At 29.5% G+C, this 23,581-nt stretch overlaps 2 protein-coding genes across 5 annotated transcripts in view; one reads left to right on the forward strand and one right to left on the reverse strand.

Moving 5' to 3' along the window:
• The window catches only part of LOC142226767 (CUGBP Elav-like family member 2), a 551,331-nt gene that overhangs the window by 368,338 nt on the left and 159,412 nt on the right, over window positions 1-23,581 (reverse strand). The gene's annotated exons all lie outside the window — the stretch shown is intronic.
• LOC142224396 (uncharacterized) lies at window positions 10,438-18,193 on the forward strand. Its single transcript, XM_075294173.1, has 3 exons — window positions 10,438-11,252; window positions 16,785-17,700; window positions 17,782-18,193. Exon 2 carries the CDS (start codon window positions 16,800-16,802, stop codon window positions 17,676-17,678), a length of 879 nt encoding a protein of 292 aa, XP_075150288.1. The 5' UTR covers window positions 10,438-11,252; window positions 16,785-16,799; the 3' UTR covers window positions 17,679-17,700; window positions 17,782-18,193.

Consider the following 23,581-nt stretch of genomic DNA (forward strand, 5'->3'; position numbering starts at 1 on the left):
GATGGTTGGATGGACGCACGTTTCGGAATTACCACATTCCTCATCAGCATCCTCTACTTGCAGCAAAACTATCAACAAATTATCAGAATAAATTCAGGCAGTTTATTAAACCCAACAAAAACCACACTTGAACCCTCCGAAAAAATGTTTTACATTGATAGCCGGCTTATGCCAAATAAATTCGAAACAAACATATCTCTTTTCCTATGCCACTGTCAAATCATCGATTTGAATTCACATGGCTGGGTTTATTTTGAGCGTGCCTCCTCTTCTTTTTCCATTTGTTTTGTTTTGTTATTGTTGGTTTTGTTCTTTAAGCATTGTTGTCGTTTTTTTATTTCAGCTTAAAACCATACATTGACTAAACTACAAGAGTAGCTTAACCAACAGAGGAAAAGAATGTTTGTCAAATTTATTTGGGCAAAGCCCTATAGACTGCAAGATGGTTGGATGGACGCACGTTTCGGAATTACCACATTCCTCATCAGCATCCTCTACTTGCAGCAAAACTATCAACAAATTATCAGAATAAATTCAGGCAGTTTATTAAACCCAACAAAAACCACACTTGAACCCTCCGAAAAAATGTTTTACATTGATAGCCGGCTTATGCCAAATAAATTCGAAACAAACATATCTCTTTTCCTATGCCACTGTCAAATCATCGATTTGAATTCACATGGCTGGGTTTATTTTGAGCGTGCCTCCTCTTCTTTTTCCATTTGTTTTGTTTTGTTATTGTTGGTTTTGTTCTTTAAGCATTGTTGTCGTTTTTTTATTTCAGCTTAAAACCATACATTGACTAAACTACAAGAGTAGCTTAACCAACAGAGGAAAAGAATGTTTGTCAAATTTATTTGGGCAAAGCCCTATAGACTGCAAGATGGTTGGATGGACGCACGTTTCGGAATTACCACATTCCTCATCAGCATCCTCTACTTGCAGCAAAACTATCAACAAATTATCAGAATAAATTCAGGCAGTTTATTAAACCCAACAAAAACCACACTTGAACCCTCCGAAAAAATGTTTTACATTGATAGCCGGCTTATGCCAAATAAATTCGAAACAAACATATCTCTTTTCCTATGCCACTGTCAAATCATCGATTTGAATTCACATGGCTGGGTTTATTTTGAGCGTGCCTCCTCTTCTTTTTCCATTTGTTTTGTTTTGTTATTGTTGGTTTTGTTCTTTAAGCATTGTTGTCGTTTTTTTATTTCAGCTTAAAACCATACATTGACTAAACTACAAGAGTAGCTTAACCAACAGAGGAAAAGAATGTTTGTCAAATTTATTTGGGCAAAGCCCTATAGACTGCAAGATGGTTGGATGGACGCACGTTTCGGAATTACCACATTCCTCATCAGCATCCTCTACTTGCAGCAAAACTATCAACAAATTATCAGAATAAATTCAGGCAGTTTATTAAACCCAACAAAAACCACACTTGAACCCTCCGAAAAAATGTTTTACATTGATAGCCGGCTTATGCCAAATAAATTCGAAACAAACATATCTCTTTTCCTATGCCACTGTCAAATCATCGATTTGAATTCACATGGCTGGGTTTATTTTGAGCGTGCCTCCTCTTCTTTTTCCATTTGTTTTGTTTTGTTATTGTTGGTTTTGTTCTTTAAGCATTGTTGTCGTTTTTTTATTTCAGCTTAAAACCATACATTGACTAAACTACAAGAGTAGCTTAACCAACAGAGGAAAAGAATGTTTGTCAAATTTATTTGGGCAAAGCCCTATAGACTGCAAGATGGTTGGATGGACGCACGTTTCGGAATTACCACATTCCTCATCAGCATCCTCTACTTGCAGCAAAACTATCAACAAATTATCAGAATAAATTCAGGCAGTTTATTAAACCCAACAAAAACCACACTTGAACCCTCCGAAAAAATGTTTTACATTTTGCAAAAATTTTCTATAAGAATAAAATTTTGACAAAATTTTCTATAGAAATAAAATACAGTGCGCTCGCGGTAACGTGAACACAGCCTAACGTGAACACGCTTTTTCTTACACTAACTACTCCGTAACGCTGAAAAACATGAAATTTGACGTTAGATTCACAATGACAAATACAATTCCAAATACACTTACGGAATTTTTTAGTGATTTAGTTTAGTTTTTTTCGTGAATTTTATATTTTGTTTTATAATTTCATACCCACTGATATTTTTCCCATCTATTTTTTTTTTTTTTAATTTTTTCATGAAATTTATTTAAGTTTTTAGTATTACTAATAAAAAAATAACAGACTATCACCCTAGAACGAGTAAAACTCCAAAATAACAGCTTGGCTGATAAGTCCCCGGTCTGACACATAGCTGGCGTCGCTAGTATTAAATCCATATTATTTTTATATAGTACCAACCTTCAAATGGTCCGCTGGCAAAGTAATGGCCTCTGTTTTTTGGGATGCGCATGGAATAATTTTTATCGATTATCTTGAATCAACAGTGACTATTATATGGCGTTATTGGAGTGTTTGAAGGTCGAAATCGCGGCAAAACGGCCCCATATGAAGAAGATAAAAGTGTTGTTCCACAAAGACAACGCACCGTGACACGCGTCATTGAGAACGATGGCAAAATTCATGAATTAGGCTTCGAATTGCTTCCCCACCCACCGTATTCTCCAGATCTGGCCCCAGCGACATTTTCTTGTTCTCAGACCTCAAAAGGATGCTCGCAGGCTGCAATGAAGAGGTGATCGCCGAAACTGAGACCTATTTTGAGGCAAAACCGAAGGAGCACTACCAAAATGGTATCAAAAAATTGGAAGGTCGTTATAATCGTTGTATCGCTCTTGAAGGGAACTATGTTGAATAATAAAAACGAATTTTGACAAAAAAATGTGTTTTTCTTTGTTAGACCGGGGTCTTATCAGCCAACCTGTTAATGCTACGTTTTGTTCTGAAATTCGCTGAAGTTCGCTAACGTGAACATTTTCGCTAACGTGAAACCTCTTGGTTTTAATTAGTTCACGTTACCGCGAGTGCACTGTATTGACAAAATTTTTTATAGAAATAAAATTCTTACGAAATTTTGACAAAACGATCTATAGAAATAAAATTTTTGACAAACATTTCTATAGAAATAAAATTTTAAAAAATTGTCTATAGAAATAAAATTTTGGCAAAATTTGTATAAAAATAAAATTTTGCAAAAATTTTCTATAGAAATTTTATTTGAGAAAATTTTCTCTAGAAATAAAAATTTGACAAAATGTTCTATAGAAATAAATTTTTGACAAAATTTTTTATAGAAATTAAATTTTAACAAAATTTTGTATAGAAATACAATTTGACAAAATTTCTATAGAAATAAAATGTTAATAAATATATAGAAATAAAATTTAAAAAAAATTCTAAGAAATTTTGGCAAAATTTTTAATAGAAATAAAATTCTAACAAAATTTTCTATATATATAAAATTTTGACAATATTGTCTATAGCAATAAAATTTTCACAAATTTTTGTATAGAAATAAAATTTTGGTAAAATTTTTTATAGAAATAAAACTTTGAAAACATATTTTATAAAAATAAAACTTTGAGAATATTTTCTATAGTAAAAAAAATCAGAAAATTTGCTATAGAAATAAAATTTTGACATCACTTTCTGAAGAAATGACAGTTTGACAAAATTTTCTTTAGAAATAAAAGTTTGACAAAATTTTCTATAAAATGAAAATTTTACATAATTTTCTATAAAAATAAAACTTTGACAAAATTCTTTGTAGACATAATATTTTGACAAAACTTTTTAAAGAAATACAATTTTGCGAAAATTTTCTATAGAAATAAAACTTTGCAAAATTTTTATATTGAAATAAAATTTTCAGAAAATTTTGCATAGAAATAAAATTTTCAGAAAATTTTGTATAGAAATAAAATTTTCAGAAAATTTTATTTCTATAGAAAATTTTCTATAGAAATAAAATTTTGACAAAATTATATATATAAATAAAATTTTGTTGTTGTTTTTTTATTTCAGCTTAAAACCAACAGAGGAAAATAATGTTTGTCAAATTTATTTGGGCAAAGCCCTATAGACTGCAAGATGGTTGGATGGACGCACGTTTCGGAATTACCACATTCCTCATCAGCATCCCCTAGTTGCAGCAAAACTAATTTTGACAACATTTTATATAGAAATAAAATTTTGACAAAATTTCTATAGAAATAAAATTTTGACAAAATTTCTATAGAAATAAAATTTTGACAAAATTTCTATAGAAATAAAATTTTGACAAAATTTTATATAGAAATAAAATTTTGAATAGAAATAAAATTTTGACAAAATTTCTATAGAAATAAAATTTTGCAAAAAGTGTCTATATAAATAAAATTTTCAGAAAATTTTCTATAGAAATAAAATTTTCTAAAGAAATTAAATTTTCAGAAAATTTTCTATGGGAATGAAATTTCGACAAAATTTTCTATTGAAACAAATTTTTGACAAAATTGTCTATAGAAATAAAATTTTGACAAATTTTCTTTTAGATATTAAATTTAGACAAAATTGTTTATAGAAATAAAACTTTGAGAATATTTTCTATAGAAATAAAATTTTCAGAAAATTTTCAATAGGAATAAAGTGTTCTATAGAAATACAATTTTTGAAAATGTTCTAAAGATATTAAATTTTCTATGGAAATAAAATTTTCAGAAAATTTTCTCTGTAAATAAAAATTTCTGAAAATTTTCTATAGAAATAAAATTTTCTATAGAAATAAAATTTTGACAAAATTTTATATACAAATAAAATTTTGAATAGAAATAAAATTTTGACAAAATTTCTATAGAAATAAAATTTTGCGAAAATTTTCTGTAGAAATAAAATTTTGCAAAAATTTTCTATAGAAATAAAATTTTGCAAAGTGTTTATATAAATAAAATTTTCGGAAATTTTTCAATAGAAGTAAAATTTTCTAAAGAAATAAAATTTTCAGAAAATTTTCTATGGAAATGAAATTTTGACAAAATTTTCTATTGAAATAAATTTTTGACAAAATTGTCTATAGAAAAAAAATTTTTTCAAAATTTTTTTTTGAAAATGTTCTAAAGAAATTAATTTTTCTATGGAAATAAAATTTTCAGAAAATTTTCTATGTAAATAAAAATTTCTGAAAATTTTCTATAGAAATAAAATTTTCTATGAAAAAAAAATTTAGCAAAATTTTCTTTAGAAATAAAATTTTGGCAATATTTTCTTTAGAGATAAATTGTTGACACATTTTTCTTTAGAAATAAACTGTTGACAAAATTTTCTACAGAAATAAAATGTTGACAAAATTTTTTATAGAAATAAAATTGTGACAAAATTTTCTATAAAAATAAAATTTGACAAAATATTTGTGCTTTGTTTTGTAGTTTTTTTCGTAGAATTGTCTCCAAATTTTGGTAGATTATATTTGGCTCAAGTAGCAACCGTGATTGTGATTCATATTTTAACATATTTTTGCTCGATTTTGCTTTATTTGATTAGAAATTTTATCTACTTCTTCATCGAGAGGGAGAATTGATATGCTTAACTGAATAGAAACCAACGATTTCGATTCATTGTTTCCCAGATAAGGCTAGCAACCATATCCCAATCACAATTACATTACCACTGAATGGATTTTCAATTAAATGGTAAATGTGGAAAATTTTACAGAAAATGATCTATATTGCATCATACAAAGGACTTGCGGTGAAGGTGGCTGGAAGGAAAAATCACAGAGTTTAATTACACACTTGAATGCATTACAACCATAATGAAAATTGAAATAGCAAAGGAAAATTTTCCTAAAGTTAACTTTTCCCTTAGAAATAGGGCCCAAACAAAAATGTCTTGGTTAAATGGCAATTCGTTCAATAAAACCACAAAATTGTGGTAAAGAATGATGTACAATTTATGAAAATTGATGTGCAATTCAATCATATATTCAATCACTTACACACATACATGGACAATGCGGCCATGTAAGAAAGAATTGAAGAGAAATTTTTCTAATTGATATCCATTAATATTTGCATAAGCTTCAAAGGATACAACTCATGATTATATGGGGATAATGGTAGAGAAAAGGAGTGATGGAGAAAGGGTAGGGGTAGAAAACAAAACATTTTCTATTGAAAAGCTAAAATGACCATCAATTCATGTAGACAAACTGGCTCATAGGAATATTACAAAAATTTCATGCTATGCATGGAATTCATATTTTTATAAATCTCTACTTTTGAAGTGTCCAAGTGTGTGTGTGTGTGAAAGGAGAACTCTTTATCAGCTAAGGATTGAGGTAGTCAGCTGCCATCAGTCTCTAGTTGAGTGATAGACCTTTAGTGTACAATTGCCACCTCCGAGAACAGGATTAATTTTGTAGCTTTTCACTGTCTCAGTGACAGTATTCCCATGCATTCTCTTCAGGCCAGCCTGATATGCTGTCTCATCTAGAGCCTATCTTTTGTGAAGCACTAGATCTCGTGCTCTAGAAAGTGAAGATCAATTCTTACATCTACATTGGTTGTCTATACGAAAGATGATGATTTGGATTTTCACTGCTATTTCACAGCGTATCACTTGTCTTAGTGGTGGAACTGTAGGTCTAAGTGGTAAAAATGTAGGCATGAAGGTTTTCCGAAGGTCAAACCTTTCTATTGTGAAAATTTAATTGCTACAGGAAATTTTGTCAAAATTTTATTTCCGTTGAAAAATGTTGTCAAAAATTTTTTTCCATAGAAAATTTTATCAAAATTTCATTTCTAGAGCAATTTTTTCAAAATGTTATTTCAATAGTAGATTTTGTCAAAATTTTATTTCAATAGATTTTTTTCAAAATTTTACTGTTATAACAAATTTTGTTAAAATTTTATTTCTATAAAAAATTTTATCAAAATTTTATTTCTTTAAAACATTTTGTCTAAAGTTTATTTCTATGAGAAATGTTGTCAAAATTTTATTTCTATAGAAAATTTTATCAAAATTTAATTGCTATAGAAAATTTAGTGAACATTTTATTTCCGTAGAAAATTTTGTCAAAATTTTATTTACATAGCAAATGTTGTCAAAATATTATTTCTATCAAAAATTTTGTCAAAATTTTATTTCTAGAGTTCTTACAGGTTTATTTGCTATTTCACAGCGTATTACTTGTTTTAGTGGTGGAACTGTAGGTCTAAGTGGTGAATATGTAGGCATGAAGATTTCCCGAAAGTCAAACCTTTCTATAGAAACTTTTGTGAAAATTTAATTGTTATAGCAAATTTTGTCAAAATTTAATTGCTATAGAAAATTTTGTCAAAATTTTATTTCCGTAGAAAATTTTGTCAAAATTTTATTTCTATCAACAATTTTTAAAAATTTTATTTCTAGAGCAATTTTTTTTCAAAATGTTATTTCAATAGTAGACTTTGTCAAAATTTTATTTTAATAATTTTTTTTTTTTTCAAATTTTTACTGTTATAACAAGTATTGTAAAAATTTTATTTCTATAGAAAATTTTGTCAAAATTGTATTTCTATTCTGATTATTAATTTTGTTCGGCTTGAGGTCATAGAAACAATCGATTAATGATTTGTTTTAATATTTATTTCCAATATTTCGGTTAGTGCCACTAACCATCTTCTGGGATTTTGTATGTGAGTTCGTATGATGCTGTTCGTTCTGCAAGTCACCGTACACATTTTGTCAAAATTTTATTTTTACAGAAAATTTTGTCAAAGTATTGTTTCGATAGAAAATTTTATCAAAATTTTATTTCTATAGAAAATTTTGTCAAAATTTTATTTCTATAGAAAATTTTGTCAAAATTTTATTTCTATAGAAAATTTTGTCAAAATATTATTTCTATAGAAAATTTTGTCAAAATATTATTTCTATCAAAAATTTTGTCAAAATTTTATTTCTAGAGTTCTTACAGGTTTATTTGCTATTTCACAGCGTATTACTTGTTTTAGTGGTGGAACTGTAGGTCTAAGTGGTGAATATGTAGGCATGAAGATTTCCCGAAAGTCAAACCTTTCTATAGAAACTTTTGTGAAAATTTAATTGTTATAGCAAATTTTGTCAAAATTTAATTGCTATAGAAAATTTTGTCAAAATTTTATTTCCGTAGAAAATTTTGTCAAAATTTTATTTCTATCAACAATTTTTCAAAATTTTATTTCTAGAGCAATTTTTTTCAAAATGTTATTTCAATAGTAGATTTTGTCAAAATTTTATTTTAATAATTTTTTTTCAAATTTTTACTGTTATAACAAGTATTGTAAAAATTTTATTTCTATAGAAAATTTTGTCAAAATTGTATTTCTATTCTGATTATTAATTTTGTTCGGCTTGAGATCATAGAAACAATCGATTAATGATTTGTTTTAATATTTATTTCCAATATTTCGGTTAGTGCCACTAACCATCTTCAGGGATTTTGTATGTGAGTTCGTGTGATGCTGTTCGTTCTGCAAGTCACCGTACACATTTTGTCAAAATTTTATTTTTACAGAAAATTTTGTCAAAATATTGTTTCGATAGAAAATTTTATCAAAATTTTATTTCTATAGAAAATTTTGTCAAAATTTTATTTCTATAGAAAATTTTGTCAAAGTATTGTTTCGATAGAAAATTTTATCAAAATTTTATTTCTATAGAAAATTTTGTCAAAATTTTATTTCTATAGAAAATTTTGTCAAAATTTTATTTCTATAGAAAATTTTGTCAAAATATTATTTCTATAGAAAATTTTGTCAAAATATTATTTCTATCAAAAATTTTGTCAAAATTTTATTTCTAGAGTTCTTACAGGTTTATTTGCTATTTCACAGCGTATTACTTGTTTTAGTGGTGGAACTGTAGGTCTAAGTGGTGAATATGTAGGCATGAAGATTTCCCGAAAGTCAAACCTTTCTATAGAAACTTTTGTGAAAATTTAATTGTTATAGCAAATTTTGTCAAAATTTAATTGCTATAGAAAATTTTGTCAAAATTTTATTTCCGTAGAAAATTTTGTCAAAATTTTATTTCTATCAACAATTTTTCAAAATTTTATTTCTAGAGCAATTTTTTTCAAAATGTTATTTCAATAGTAGATTTTGTCAAAATTTTATTTTAATAATTTTTTTTCAAATTTTTACTGTTATAACAAGTATTGTAAAAATTTTATTTCTATAGAAAATTTTGTCAAAATTGTATTTCTATTCTGATTATTAATTTTGTTCGGCTTGAGATCATAGAAACAATCGATTAATGATTTGTTTTAATATTTATTTCCAATATTTCGGTTAGTGCCACTAACCATCTTCAGGGATTTTGTATGTGAGTTCGTGTGATGCTGTTCGTTCTGCAAGTCACCGTACACATTTTGTCAAAATTTTATTTTTACAGAAAATTTTGTCAAAATATTGTTTCGATAGAAAATTTTATCAAAATTTTATTTCTATAGAAAATTTTGTCAAAATTTTATTTCTATAGAAAATTTTGTCAAAATTTTATTTCTATAGAAAATTTTGTCAAAATATTATTTCTATCAAAAATTTTATTTCTAGAGCAATTTTTTTCAAAATGTTACTTCAATAGTAGATTTTGTCAACATTTTATTTTAATAATTTTTTTTTCAAATTTTTACTGTTATAACAAGTTTTGTAAAAATGTTATTTCTATAGAAAATTTTGTCAAAATTGTATTTCTTTAAAACATTTTGTCAAAATTTTATTTCTATAGAAATTTTTGTCAACATATTAATTTCTACAGAAAATTATGTCAACATTTTATTTCTACAGAAAATTTTGTAAACATTTTATTTTGGTAGACATTTTTTTTTTTTAATTTTATTTCTGTAGAAATTTTTGTCAAAATTTTATTCTATAGAAAATTTTGTCAAAATATTATTTCTATAGAAAATTTTATCAAAAGTTTATTTCTATAGAAAATTTTGTCAAAATGTTGTTTCTATAGAAGATTTGGTTAAAATTTTATTTCTACAGAATATTTTGTTAAAATTTTATTTCTATAGAAATTTTTGTCAACATTGTAATTTCTACAGAAAAGTATGTCATCATTTTATTTCTACAGAAATTTTGTAAACATTTTATTTTTGTAGACATTTTTGTCAAAATTTTATTTCTATAGAAATTTTTGTCAAAATTTTATTCTATAGAAAATTTTGTCAAAATATTATTTCTATAGAAAATTTTATCAAAAGTTTATTTCTATAGAAAATTTTGTCAAAATTTTGTTTCTATAGGAAATTTGGTTAAAATTTTATTTCTACAGAATATTTTGTTAAAATTTTATTTCTATAGAAATTTTTGTCAACATTTTATTCTATAGAAAATTTTGTCAAAATATTATTTCTATAGAAAATTTTATCAAAATTTTATTGCTATAGAAAATTTTGTCAAAATTTTATTTCTATAGAAAATTTTGTCAAAATTTTATTTCTGTTCGCATCGAAAGGTTCCCCTGGTCACCTTTGTGATTATCCATATCAGCTGTGCAGTTTGTCTTTGACGTTCGTGGTCTCTCTTCAAATGGGTGGCAAAAAGTGATAGAGGAGTTAGTTCAAAAAAGGTAAAGGAACGGACATTACACGTTATTAGCATCAAATGAAATAGCTGTTCGCACACAGAACCCCACCAATTAATATATATAAAAAAAATAATAAATCAGAAAAAACCCAATCATATTTAAAGGCATATACTTCTACAAGTAATCAAATAAAGTGAACTAATTGGAACCTTTTATTTATGTTAAGCTTAAGCTTATAAGTGAATTCTACTATCATAACTCTGTGAACCTAAATTACAATAAAGTGAATTTTAATTATAACGTGATCTATATATGTATTTACTTTCCCAGAAAAGGGAAATCAGACAATTATATATAGTCTGAAAATCGTGTAAACATGGTCCATCGAACCTTCCAACAAAACGGTGCCTATTTATTAAAGTTAAAATAAACAAAAACAAAATACAGTCCACATATTCAATATCATTTACATACATACATCGCGCCAAAAAGAGACAAGTGAGATTAACGAAAGGTTAACAGTCATATGATAACAAAGCAATAAATGTAAAAACAGATAACATAACGAATATAAAGAGAGCAACTAAGGAAGTCATGTTATAAGTCGTGGTTGTTTATAACAAGAGAACATAAAGCAGATCATACTAAAGAGAATTAAAGAATTGTAAAACTCCGTATCGAATCGAAACCCCACACTCTCAGTTGGTAAACAAAACACCCTATAAGCAGCAAGGTGAGTACATCTTACTCGTTGTTCAACTTAATTGGATTTGGAGTTGGTTTTGACTGGTAAAGTACACAAAATCACATAAAGCTAAATTCATAAATAAATATAAATAATGGTTTCATTGAAAGATATGGCTTCTAGTTTGAAGAGAAGCATCGTAAGCGACCTAACATCTTTCATTGATGATTATGGTAAGGCTTTAAAACAGAACAAGTCAATGGCTATGCTTCGATTCCACAAGCGAGAATTGGAAATACTATGGGAGAAAATAGTTAAGAAGTATGACATATTAATGGAATCTCCTTTATTGGATGATCCAGACCAACTAGCGACAATTGACATGGAGGACATTCAGAGGAGGTTTAAGGACGGTCGCAAATGTTATAGTATGACCATAATTTCGATAGATGAATCAATAGATGCACTTGGGTTACTGTTGAAAAGAGGAACCTCAGACGTTAGCATAGAAAAGCCTTCTGATCCTTCCTTCAACGTACCTCCTTGTGATATACAAAGTTTTGCTGGGGATTATGCTTGTTGGGCATCATTCAGAGATATGTTTTCAGCTGTGTATGGAAAGAATTCGAGGCTCAGTGGGGTAGAGAAACTATTTTATCTTAAACAGAAAACTGAAATGGAGGCTAGGGAAATTGTGGACAATGCGCCATTAACCAACGAGGGGTTCTCCGTAGCGTGGGAACATCTTACGGAACAATATGAAAATAGGAGAATGCAAGTTAATGCCCAAATTAAGGTGCTTTTAAATTTACCTCAGGTTGACATGCAATGCGGAGCATCGGTCAGAAGGTTACAACGAACGATAAATGGATGTATAAGTCATTTGAAAACCCTGAACATAAATACAACTGGTTGGGATCCTATTTTCATATATCTTTGCTCCTCCAAGTTACCCGTTGATACGCTTCAAAGGTTCGAAGAATCCCTGAGTGATCCGTCATCGTTGCCAGAATGGCTAGAGATGGACACTTTTCTAACTAATACCTATAAAGGCTTGGAATCAGTGGCGGATGTAAAATCATTGGTCAATTCTACTTGTCATATAGGTGAAAATAAGAGTCATGTAGGTTGTAAAGGGAAAACTTTTCACCTGAACGTACATCCAGATAGTAAATCGAAAAGTAACAAACGGAGTTCGAATCAATCATTGCATTCGACACTCGCTGAAGGAACGAGGATATCTGCCTCTCCCATTTGCAAGTTTTGTGAATCCGATCATGTTATTCGAGAGTGTCCCAAATTTACAATGCTAGGAGTCGCGGAACGGATAGAGTTTGTAAAGGAAAATGGATGTTGCTACAATTGCTTAGCTATTTCACATAACCTTAAGGAATGTAGAAGCCCTTTCAAATGCAGACATTGTGGTAGAAGGCATCACACCTTGCTTCACAAACCACACTCGGCTGCCAATACTGTCCTTAGTACGGATAACAACCACCCATCAACGTCTAATGTAAATACGTCGCAGACATTTTCGACACTTACTCAATCAAATTGTAAATTGGACGATCGGAAGAAGTTGCTAGGTACAGCAATTGTAAATGTTTTTTTGAATGGTTCCTCGTATCCTGCACGCGCGCTAATAGATCCCGCTTCGGATTTCTCTTTCATATCCGAAACTATTCGTCGTAGATTACATATACCGACAATTCCAATTATTGCCGAAATATCTGGTTTAAATGAAGTTGTTTCGGCTAGGTCAACTAAGCTATGCGAAGTGGTACTCCGTTCTAACACTCGGAATAATTTTGATTTGACTATTCAGGCGATTGTGGTAAAAACCCTTACTCGAACATTACCAACCCATTCAATTACCCCACACAGAATTGACGATATAGATACAATGGATTTAGCGGACCCATGGTTTTTTGAGAGCAGGCCTATAGATTTTATACTAGGAGGCGACGTATATCCTCAGATACTAAGGACCGGCATTAGGAAGGATGTGCTTCGGAGTCTAGTGGCCCAGGAAACGGAATTCGGTTGGATTCTGACTGGCCCCATAGATGAGAAACAGGTTATTAGGAACATAGTATCGCATTTCACTTCGGTGACACTTGATAACTCAATCAAGCGGTTTTGGGAAATAGAGGAAATACCGAAGAAATCCAATAAGTCACAAGAGGATGACATTTGTGAAGAAATCTACACGCACACCACATTGAGATTATCATCAGGTCGCTACCAGGTAAGCCTACCGTTTCGGAAACCAAAAATTTATCTCGGAAACTCACGACATATCGCTATGGCTCAATTTCTACGCAATGAGAAACATTTGATGAGAAATCTGGAATTAAAAAAAGAGTATGACAACGTTCTAAAGGAATATGTTAGCCTAGGACACATGTCACCCATTTCTTACAACCCCGACACTCCCCCAAATACCCAATATTACTTACCCCATCATGCTATTGTGAAGCCAGAGAGAGCTTCAACTAAGGTACGGGTGGTATTTAATGCCTCCTGTAAAACAACTAACGGTAATAGCTTGAATAATACTTTATACACTGGTCCTACCCTTCAAAAAGATTTACTGGTACTCATTATGCAGTGGCGAATGTTCAAAGTAGTCTTCAGTGCCGATATACAAAAAATGTACAGGCAAATCGCCCTCGACCCGAAACACACCCCTTATCAACGATTGCTCTTTAGAGAGAATGTAAATGAACCCATTCGCGATTACGAGTTGAAAACAGTTACGTTTGGGGTCAACGCTGCCCCTTACTTGGCTATACGGTCCTTATTACAGCTAGCAAGTGATGTGAGGCAATCGCATCCACTAGCAGCAAACATTATAGAGAATTCGATGTATGTTGATGATATCCTTGCTGGTTCGCACACAGTTTGTGAAGCTAGGAAATCACAAAGTGAGTTAATCTCAGCTTTAGATTCGGCGGGATTTCCGTTGCGGAAATGGATTTCCAATGTTCCGGAATTGTTAGTAGGGCTTCCACAGGAACATTTATTGAATGTAGATCTTTTGACATTGCCAGAAATGTCTACCACAAAAACTCTAGGTATTCAGTGGAACGCTAGAACTGATACATTTTTTTTCGATCTATCTTCAATTGAGCTCAAAAACATATATACCAAGCGTGTTGTTCTATCTCATATAGCCAAGTTATTTGACCCTGCGGGTTGGTTAGCCCCTATTATTGTCACAGCGAAAATAATAATGCAACAAATCTGGCAAGATGGTATAGGTTGGGATGAAAACCTAAAGCCTCACACACTACAATGTTGGCAATCGTTTCTTCGCAACATATATAATATTAATGGAATTGAAATTCCAAGATGGATTCATTATATACCCCAATGCGAAATAGAGTTTCACGGATTTTGTGATTCATCGGAAAAGGCTTACTCGGCTGTGTTGTATGCCCGTGTTATCCCTGCGCAAGGACCCATTCAGGTTACCTTATTCACTGCAAAAACTAGAGTTGCCCCCCTCAAAGTCATTACTCTCCCCAAACTAGAGCTTTGTGGTGCAGTTTTACTGGCAGAATTGACAAGGAACCTTTTGTCGCAAATAAAATTACCAACATACAGTACTTATCTTTGGACTGACTCTTCTATTGTACTGGCATGGTTGAATAAGCCTCCCACTTCGTGGAGCACCTTTGTCGCTAATCGCGTTAGTACAATAGCCGATTCAGTTGGAGTAGAAGGCTGGCGACACGTTACATCGCATGACAATCCTGCTGACATCGCTAGCCGAGGTTGTGGTCCGGATGTACTAAAATTACACTCTCTTTGGTGGAATGGACCCACTTGGTTGAAATCTAACAACGCAGCGTGGCCGCAACAAAAAATGTTCACAACTCATACGGAGGCTAAGCCCATAAAAGTTTTTACTACCATTGTCGAAACAAATGTCGACATTTTAAACCGATTTTCCTCTTTATCTCGGGCTCTTAGGGTGCTGTCATATGTGTTTCGTTTTTACCACCACACATCTAGAGCACATAAAGATCAACTCCGCCATCTGAACATGGAATTAGAAGCAAAGGAAATTCATTTCGTGAAAGAAAGAATAACAACCGTGACGCAGATGCATTATTTCCAAGATGAATATAAACGATTGGAATGTCACGAACAACTGAAACATTCAAGTCCGCTTTTGTGCCTTACTCCATTCATAGATGCGAAGGGAATTATGCGAGCAAATGGTCGACTAGTTAACTCGAACCAATTAACCTACGACGAAAGCCATCCAATCTTACTACCCTACAACAGTTGGCTCGCTAGATTGTTAGTTGAACATATACACTCTATAACCCTTCATGGAGGTAACCAGACAGTTTTACGTGTGCTTCGGTCTTGCTATTGGATACCTAAAGCAAAAAATTTGATTCGCGCAATCATTCACAAATGTATACCCTGTGTCCGGTACAAAAGCCAACAAGCTACCCAAATTATGGCGGCGTTGCCACCAGAAAGATCAGGTTTTAGTCGTCCGTTTACAAATACAGGGATAGACTTTGCGGGGCCGTTGGAAATAAAAAGTTATTCTGGTCGGTGTTGCAAATTGACAAAAGGTTATGTATGTGTATTTGTATGCTTTGCTACAAAGGCAATTCATTTAGAACCCACATCTGACCTTTCTACACAAGCATTCATAGCAGCATTTGCTCGGTTTTTCTCGCGAAGAGGATGCCCATCTGCTCTTTACTCAGACAACGGGACGAATTTCGTAGGGGCAAGCGGTATGCTAAAAAGGGATCGCCAAGAATTCTTAAGGCAAATAAAAAATTCGGTCATATCAGCCCACAGTTTCCAGAAATTGGTCTGGCACTTTATACCCCCGGGAGCCCCCATATGGGAGGAATATGGGAAGCTGGCGTCAAAAGTTTTAAGGCTCACCTAAAGAAGGTAACTCTAACATTTAGATACACTTTTGAGGAACTTGCAACCCTGTTAGCGCGAATTGAATCGTGCTTGAACTCTCGCCCTTTAAGTCCATCAAGTGAAGATCCCGAAGACCTCAATCCTCTAACCCCAGGTCATTTCCTCATAGGTACACCCCTCGTAACACCAACTGAGCCAGATTTCAGCGGATGTAATTCAAGTCTTATGAATAGATGGGCGCGCCTCAAAGTGCAACACCAAATATTTTGTAAGAGATGGAAAGAGGAATATCTTAAGGAATTACACAAAAGATATAAATGGAATAACCCTCAACGTTCTCTCCAAGTGGGCGATATGGTAGTCATACGGCAAGATAACATTCCTCCGAATGAATGGTCTTTAGGACGGGTAATTAAGGTGTACCCAGGGTCTGACCAACGTACCCGTGTAGTTGACTTGCGTACATCGGCGGGTATAATTACACGACCCATAACAAAAGTGGTAGTTCTCCCAGTAAACTAAAATACTAAAACAATAATTTTACCCTCAACATCTCATTCTATATCTATCAAATTCGCGAATCAGTTCGATTCATTAAGTACATTTTATGAAATTGGTTTATATTTATTTCCAACAAATTTTCTTATATTTACATTGTCCTACTAATTATAGGTACAACATCTCACCATGGTTCCACATTGTCGAAATTGCCACCAACACAAATCTACTCAACCCAAAGGATATAGTTGCAAACGTGATAAATACCACAACAAATTTCAAAGAAAAAAATCTATTTCACACGTTGGATGTGGAATATGTAAAAAGGAGCATCGACTAGCAACTTGTCAAAAATTTCTTAACTTAAACCTCGTTCAAAAATATAAAACAGTTGAGCGGTTACATTACTGTTTTAATTGCTTTGCAAGGAGTCACATTTTAAGTGAATGCCAAAGCCTTTCTAGATGTAATACGTGCAAAGAGAAGCACCATAGTTTGCTTCATGGACATCCCGAATTAATTGAACGTGTGGGTCAACGGAAAGAGGCTCATTCAGGGTCAGTTGTCCATCCCATCCAACGTACCACTCCCTCTTGCAATGTCCTGCGTACACTGGTTCCCACAGCTCTTGTTAAAATACAATGTAAACCAAATGGAAAATTAGCAAGAGCTGTAGTTAGTTCCAGTTCCATTTATACAATAATATCCGATGAGTTTGTGAAAGAGCATGGTATGGAAACATACAAAGTGGATTCTACTACGTATACCCGTTTGCTATTTAAGTCCACGGTTCCATCGTACGAAACATTTGAAGTACATGCAATGGTATCCAAACATCTTCCTAAGCGACCATATACACGTTCATTTTCTGATGCTTTACTGGAAAAGTTTTCTCGAATTGAGTTAGCTGATCCCCAATTTACATCCAACAATCTAATATATATGGAAATCGGTGCGGATTTATACCCATCCATAATCAAGTCCAACATTATGAAATCCGAAGGTGGTTTGTTAATAGCTCAAGACACCTCACTTGGTTGGCTAATTGTTGGTTCGGCCACATCTTAGCTACAGAACCTCCACACATTAAGTATAACTTTCACTACGATTCCAGTTTCTTTTATAACCCTTACTAGAGGTGTCATTAACTTAATTTTTTGTACATTTTTAGACCAGTCAAGGCCGGGAAGATGTTCGCATCGAAAGGTTCCCCTGGTCACCTTTGTGATTATCCATATCAGCTGTGCAGTTTGTCTTTGACGTTCGTGGTCTCTCTTCAAATGGGTGGCAAAAAGTGATAGAGGAGTTAGTTCAAAAAAGGTAAAGGAACGGACATTACACGTTATTAGCATCAAATGAAATAGCTGTTCGCACACAGAACCCCACCAATTAATATATATAAAAAAAATAATAAATCAGAAAAAACCCAATCATATTTAAAGGCATATACTTCTACAAGTAATCAAATAAAGTGAACTAATTGGAACCTTTTATTTATGTTAAGCTTAAGCTTATAAGTGAATTCTACTATCATAACTCTGTGAACCTAAATTACAATAAAGTGAATTTTAATTATAACGTGATCTATATATGTATTTACTTTCCCAGAAAAGGGAAATCAGACAATTATATATAGTCTGAAACTCGTGTAAACAATTTCTATAGAGAATTTTGTAAAATTCTTATCAAAATGTTATTTCTACAAAAAAATTTTTTTTTTATATATAATTTTGTCAAAGTTTTGGCAAAATTTTAGTTCTGTAGAACATTTTGTCAAAATTTTATTTCTATAAAAAATTTTGTCAAAATTTTATTTCTATAAAAATATTTGTCAAAATTTTATATCTCTAGCAATTTTTTTCGAAATTTTATTTCTATAGAAAATTTGTTAAAAATTTTATTTCTATAGAAAATTTGTTCAAAATTTTATTTCTATAGCAAACTTTATCAAAATTTTATTTCTACAGAAAATGTTGTCAACATTTTATTTCTATAGAAAATTTTGTCAAAATTTTATTTCTATGGACGATTTTGTCAAAGTTTTATTTTTATTAAAAATTTATTTGTATACAAATTTTTGTCAATATTTTTTTGCTGTAGAAATATTTGTCAACATTTTATTTCTATAAAAAAATTGTAAAGATTTTATTGCGATAGAAAATTTTATTTCTATAGAAAATTCTCTTAAAAATTTATTTCTATAGATAATTTTGGCAAAATTTTATTTCTACAGAAAATTTTGTTAACATCCATAGATTCAACATTCATCTTTAGACCCGAAGGTGAAACCGTAGGTCCAAAGGTCTCAGTGGTCGAACTATTGAAAGTCTCACTGGTGGACCCTTTAGTCGCGAAACCCACTATGATGCATATGTAGACCCGAAGGTGTCAGTGTAGGAACTGTCGTCCCGAAGTTCACAGTGACGGAACGGTAGTCGCGAAGTTCAAAGTGGTAGAAATGTAGACACGAAGATCTCAGCGTTGGAACTATCGTCCCGACAAAATTTTATTTTTATTGAACATTTTATGAAAATGTTATTCCAAAAAAAAAATCAAAATTTTATTGCTGTAGAAATTTTTCTGGACATTATATTTTTATAGAAAATTTTATTTCAATAAAAAACATTTTCAAAATTTTATTTCTATAAAAAATTTTCTCAAAATTTTATTTCTATTAAAAATTTTCTGAAAATTGTGTTTCTATAGAAAAGTTTGTCAACATTTATTTCTATGGAAAATTTTGTCAAAATTTTATTTCTATAAAAAATTTCCTTAAAATTTTATTGCTATAATTTTTTTTTCAAAATTTTATTTCTATAAAAAATTTTCTCAAAATTTTATTTCTATATAAAATTTTCTCAAATCTTTATTTCTACTGAAAAGTTTGTCAACATTTATTTCAATAGAAAGTTTTGTCAAAATTTTATTACTAAAGAAAATTTTATCAAAATTTTATTGCTATAAAAAATTTTGTCTAAATTTTATTTCTATTGAGAATGTTTTCAAAATTGTATTGCTATAGAAAATTTGGTAAAATTTTATTTAAAAATTTTATTGCTTAGAAATTGGCTACCGGTAATGCATGAAGTAATTAATTGGTTTCATCAAATAACAAATCTATGTATATTTCGCTCCTTTTTTATATATCGCTATGTAGTTCGTCGATTTGGCTTCTTCAATTTACTATGAATTCATTGATCCTACATGATCGGAACTAGTTCCATTTCCTAATGGGTTTGTATTCAGGAGTATTGGAGCGTGTACATATGACTATTGGCTAATCTATCCTTTTGGAAAATGTATTCTGAAAATTCATTTCATTCAATAATAATTACATATATGATTCCTTTATATTGTAGTTGGTGTTAGTGTTGTTGTTCTTGCAATAGATTTGATTGCGCTCTTTACATTCTCTGAAGTTTTCATTCGTATGTGTATGGCCCATTCATTTAGAACACTAGCTCTCCCTGAGCCCTGCAATATAACCACACTTTAAACAATAATTCAATGCTCATACTCCCTATCCAACATGAATTGAGGGAATATAGGTGTTGCGTGTGTGCATACATGTGTGTGAGTGAGGTTACATCCGTTTCCTGCAAATCCATAACTGTGAGATAGCAAAGGCTATATTACTCCCCATACTCTTAACCTGATACTCATTTATCTTCGTATTTTCTTTCAATTCAACAAAGTTAATTCCATTTTTTTGTTATTCTCTATAATCTTCTTTGTCATCTATGTGAGAGTTGGTGTGAGCTGCTTTTACAGCATTCAATTCAATTCGATTGCATAACATCATTTGCATCATCATCAATTTTCCTATTCGTATACTATGGTAGAGTCGCTTTTGCATTAGCACATGGATGTGTTAGCGTGCGTTTTTTTTTTTGTTGCTGGATACAAATGCTTTTATCAGTCTAGAAATATCATAGGAAACTGGCTAATACTTTATTGCAGTTATAGCTTTAGCTTTTATGTATGATTGTTTTGCTATGTTTTTTTTTTTCTTTCTATACCCGCACTTAAACTTCCAAGAGGAAGTCTAGGAGTCTAACTAATATCATTGCAATAACTTTTCTGTATGAAGGAATAACTATGTGCTGTTCGATAAAATAACAGTGGTAATTAGGAATATTTTTTTATTAAATAAATAAAATTTCTCACATACAATTTTCCAGAACACTAATTTAAAAATAAAGAAAATTTAAATAAAATAAAAAAAAACATTAAATAAATAAAAGTTAAATTGTCTATAGAAATTTTCGTACATTTTTTCAGAGGTTATGCTTCATTAAAATTTGCAAAACTAATGAGGAAACACAAAAGAAACAGGGCTACAAATGCGAGACGAAGTTTCATAATGAATAGAGCCCCTAATTATTATAAAACTTCGCCTCGCCCATGACAATGATACTCAACAAAATTCAACAGAAATATGAAAATCGAGTCCAAAATAAAATCACTTTTAAATTTAAAAACCGTATGAAAAAGAAAAGAAAAGCTTTAAAATACAAACAAAGCCCCCGGTTTTACGAACGATATATTGTCATGCTCTTTCGTTATTTAGAAAAATTCGAAATTTTATATTGCGAATTTTAATCAAAACCGTGGCTTCGAAATTTTATATTGCGAATTTTAATCAAAACCGTGGCTTTTTGAAATATGAGAAGAAATTCGAATGAATTTGGCAAAATTAATGCTTTTTAAAAATTTAGTTAAAATACCATTTAAAAAACAAGTATATACGGCAGTAAGTTCGGCCAGGCCGAACTTACTGCCGTATTTTCTGTTTTATAAAAATAAAACAGAAAATAAAACTCTGACCTCGACCTTCAATTTACAAAAAGAAAACAGAAGGAAATAAATTTTAGACAAAATTTTCTATAGAAATAAAATGTTGACAAAATTTTTTATAAAAATAAAATTTTGACAAATTGTCTATAGAAATAAAATTTTGACAAAATTTTCTATAGGAATAAAATTTTGACAAAGATTCCTATAGAAATAAAATATGGACAAAATTGTCTATAGAAATAAAATTTTGACAAAATTTTCTATAGGAATAAAATTTTGACAAAATTTTCTATAGAAATAAAATTTTGACAAAATTTTCTATAGAAATAAAATTTTGACAAAATTTTCTATAGAAATAAAATTTTGACAAAATTTTTTATAGAAAAAAATTTTGTTAAAATTTTCTATAGATATAAAATTTTGACAAAATTTTCTAAAGAAATAAAATTTTGACAATATTTTCTATAGAAAAAAAAATTTTGACAAAATTTTCTATAGAAAAAAAAATTTTGACAAAATTTTCTATAGAAAAAAAAATTTTGACAAAATTTTCTATAGAAATAACAATTTGACAAAATTTTCCATAGAAAAAAATTGACAAAATTTTCTATATAAATAAAAGTTTGTTAAAATTTTCTATAGGAATAAAATTTTGACAAAATTTTCTATAGAAATAAAATTTTAACAAAATTTTCTATAGAAATAAAATTCTTACAAAGTATTCTATAGAAATAAAATTTTGACAAAATTTTCTTTAGAAATAAAATTTTGATAAACTTTTCTATAGAAATAAAATTTTGACAAAATTTTTTTATAGAAATAAAACTTTGATAAACTTTTCTATAGAAATAAAATTTTGACAACATTTTCTAAAGAAATAAAATTTTGACAAAATTTTCTATAGAAGTAAAATTTTGACAAAATTTTCTATAGAAATAAAATTTTGACAAAATTTTGTATAGAAAAAATTTTGACAAAATTTTTTATAGATATATAATTTTGACAAAATTTTGTATAGAAATAAAATTTTGACAAAATTTTCAATAGAAATAAAATTTTGACAAAATTTTCCATAGAAATAAAATTTTGATAGAATTTTCTATAGAAATAAACTTTGACAAAATTGTGTATAGAAATAAAGTTTTGACAAAATTTTCAATAAAAATAAAATTTTGACAAAATTTTCTATAGAAATAAAATTTTGACAAAATTTTCTATAGAAATAAAATTTTAACAAAATTTTCTATAGAAATAAAATTTTGACAAAATTTTCTATAGAAATAAAATCTTGACAAAATTTTCGATAGAAATAAAATTTTGACAAAATCTGTTATAGAAATAAAATTTGGCAAAAATTTTCTATAGAAATAAAGCTTTGACAAAATTGTGTATAGAAATAAAATTTTGACAAAATTTTCTATAGAAATAAATAAAATTTTCAATAGAAATAAAATTTTGATAAACTTTTCTATAGAAATAAAATTTTGACAAAATTTTCTATAGAAATAAAATTTTGATAAACTTTTCTATAAAAATAAAATTTTGACAAAACTTTCTATAGAAATAAAATTTTGACAAAATTTTCTATAGAAATAAAATTTGACAAAATTTCCAATGGCAATAAAATTTTGACAAATTATCTATGGACATCAATTTTTGACAAAATTTGCAGTGGAAATAAAATTTTCACTAAATTTTCTATAGAAATAAAATGTTGACAAAATTTTGTATAGAAATAAAATTTTGACAAATTTTTTTACAGAAATATAATTTTGACAAAATTTTGTATAGAAATAATATTTTGACAAAATTTTTTACAGAAATGAAATTTTGACAAAATTTTCTATAGAAATAAAATTGTAACAACATTTTCTATGGAAATAAAATGTTGACATAATTTTATATAGAAATAAAATTTTGTCAAAATTTTTTTCTATACAAAATTTTGACAAAATTTTCTATAGAAATAAAGCTTTGACAAAATTTTCTATAGAAATAAAATGTTGACAAAATTTTCTATAGAAATATAATTTTGACAAAATTTTCTATAAAAATAAAATTTTGGTAGATTATTTTCGGCTTGAGTAGCAACCATGATTATGAACCGATATGGACCAATTTTTGTGTGATTGGGGATCGGCTATATATAATTATGGACCGATAGACAAATTTTT

Source organism: Haematobia irritans, chromosome 2 (assembly GCF_050003625.1).
Source record: "Haematobia irritans isolate KBUSLIRL chromosome 2, ASM5000362v1, whole genome shotgun sequence".
Taxonomy (NCBI): Eukaryota; Metazoa; Arthropoda; class Insecta; order Diptera; family Muscidae; genus Haematobia; species Haematobia irritans.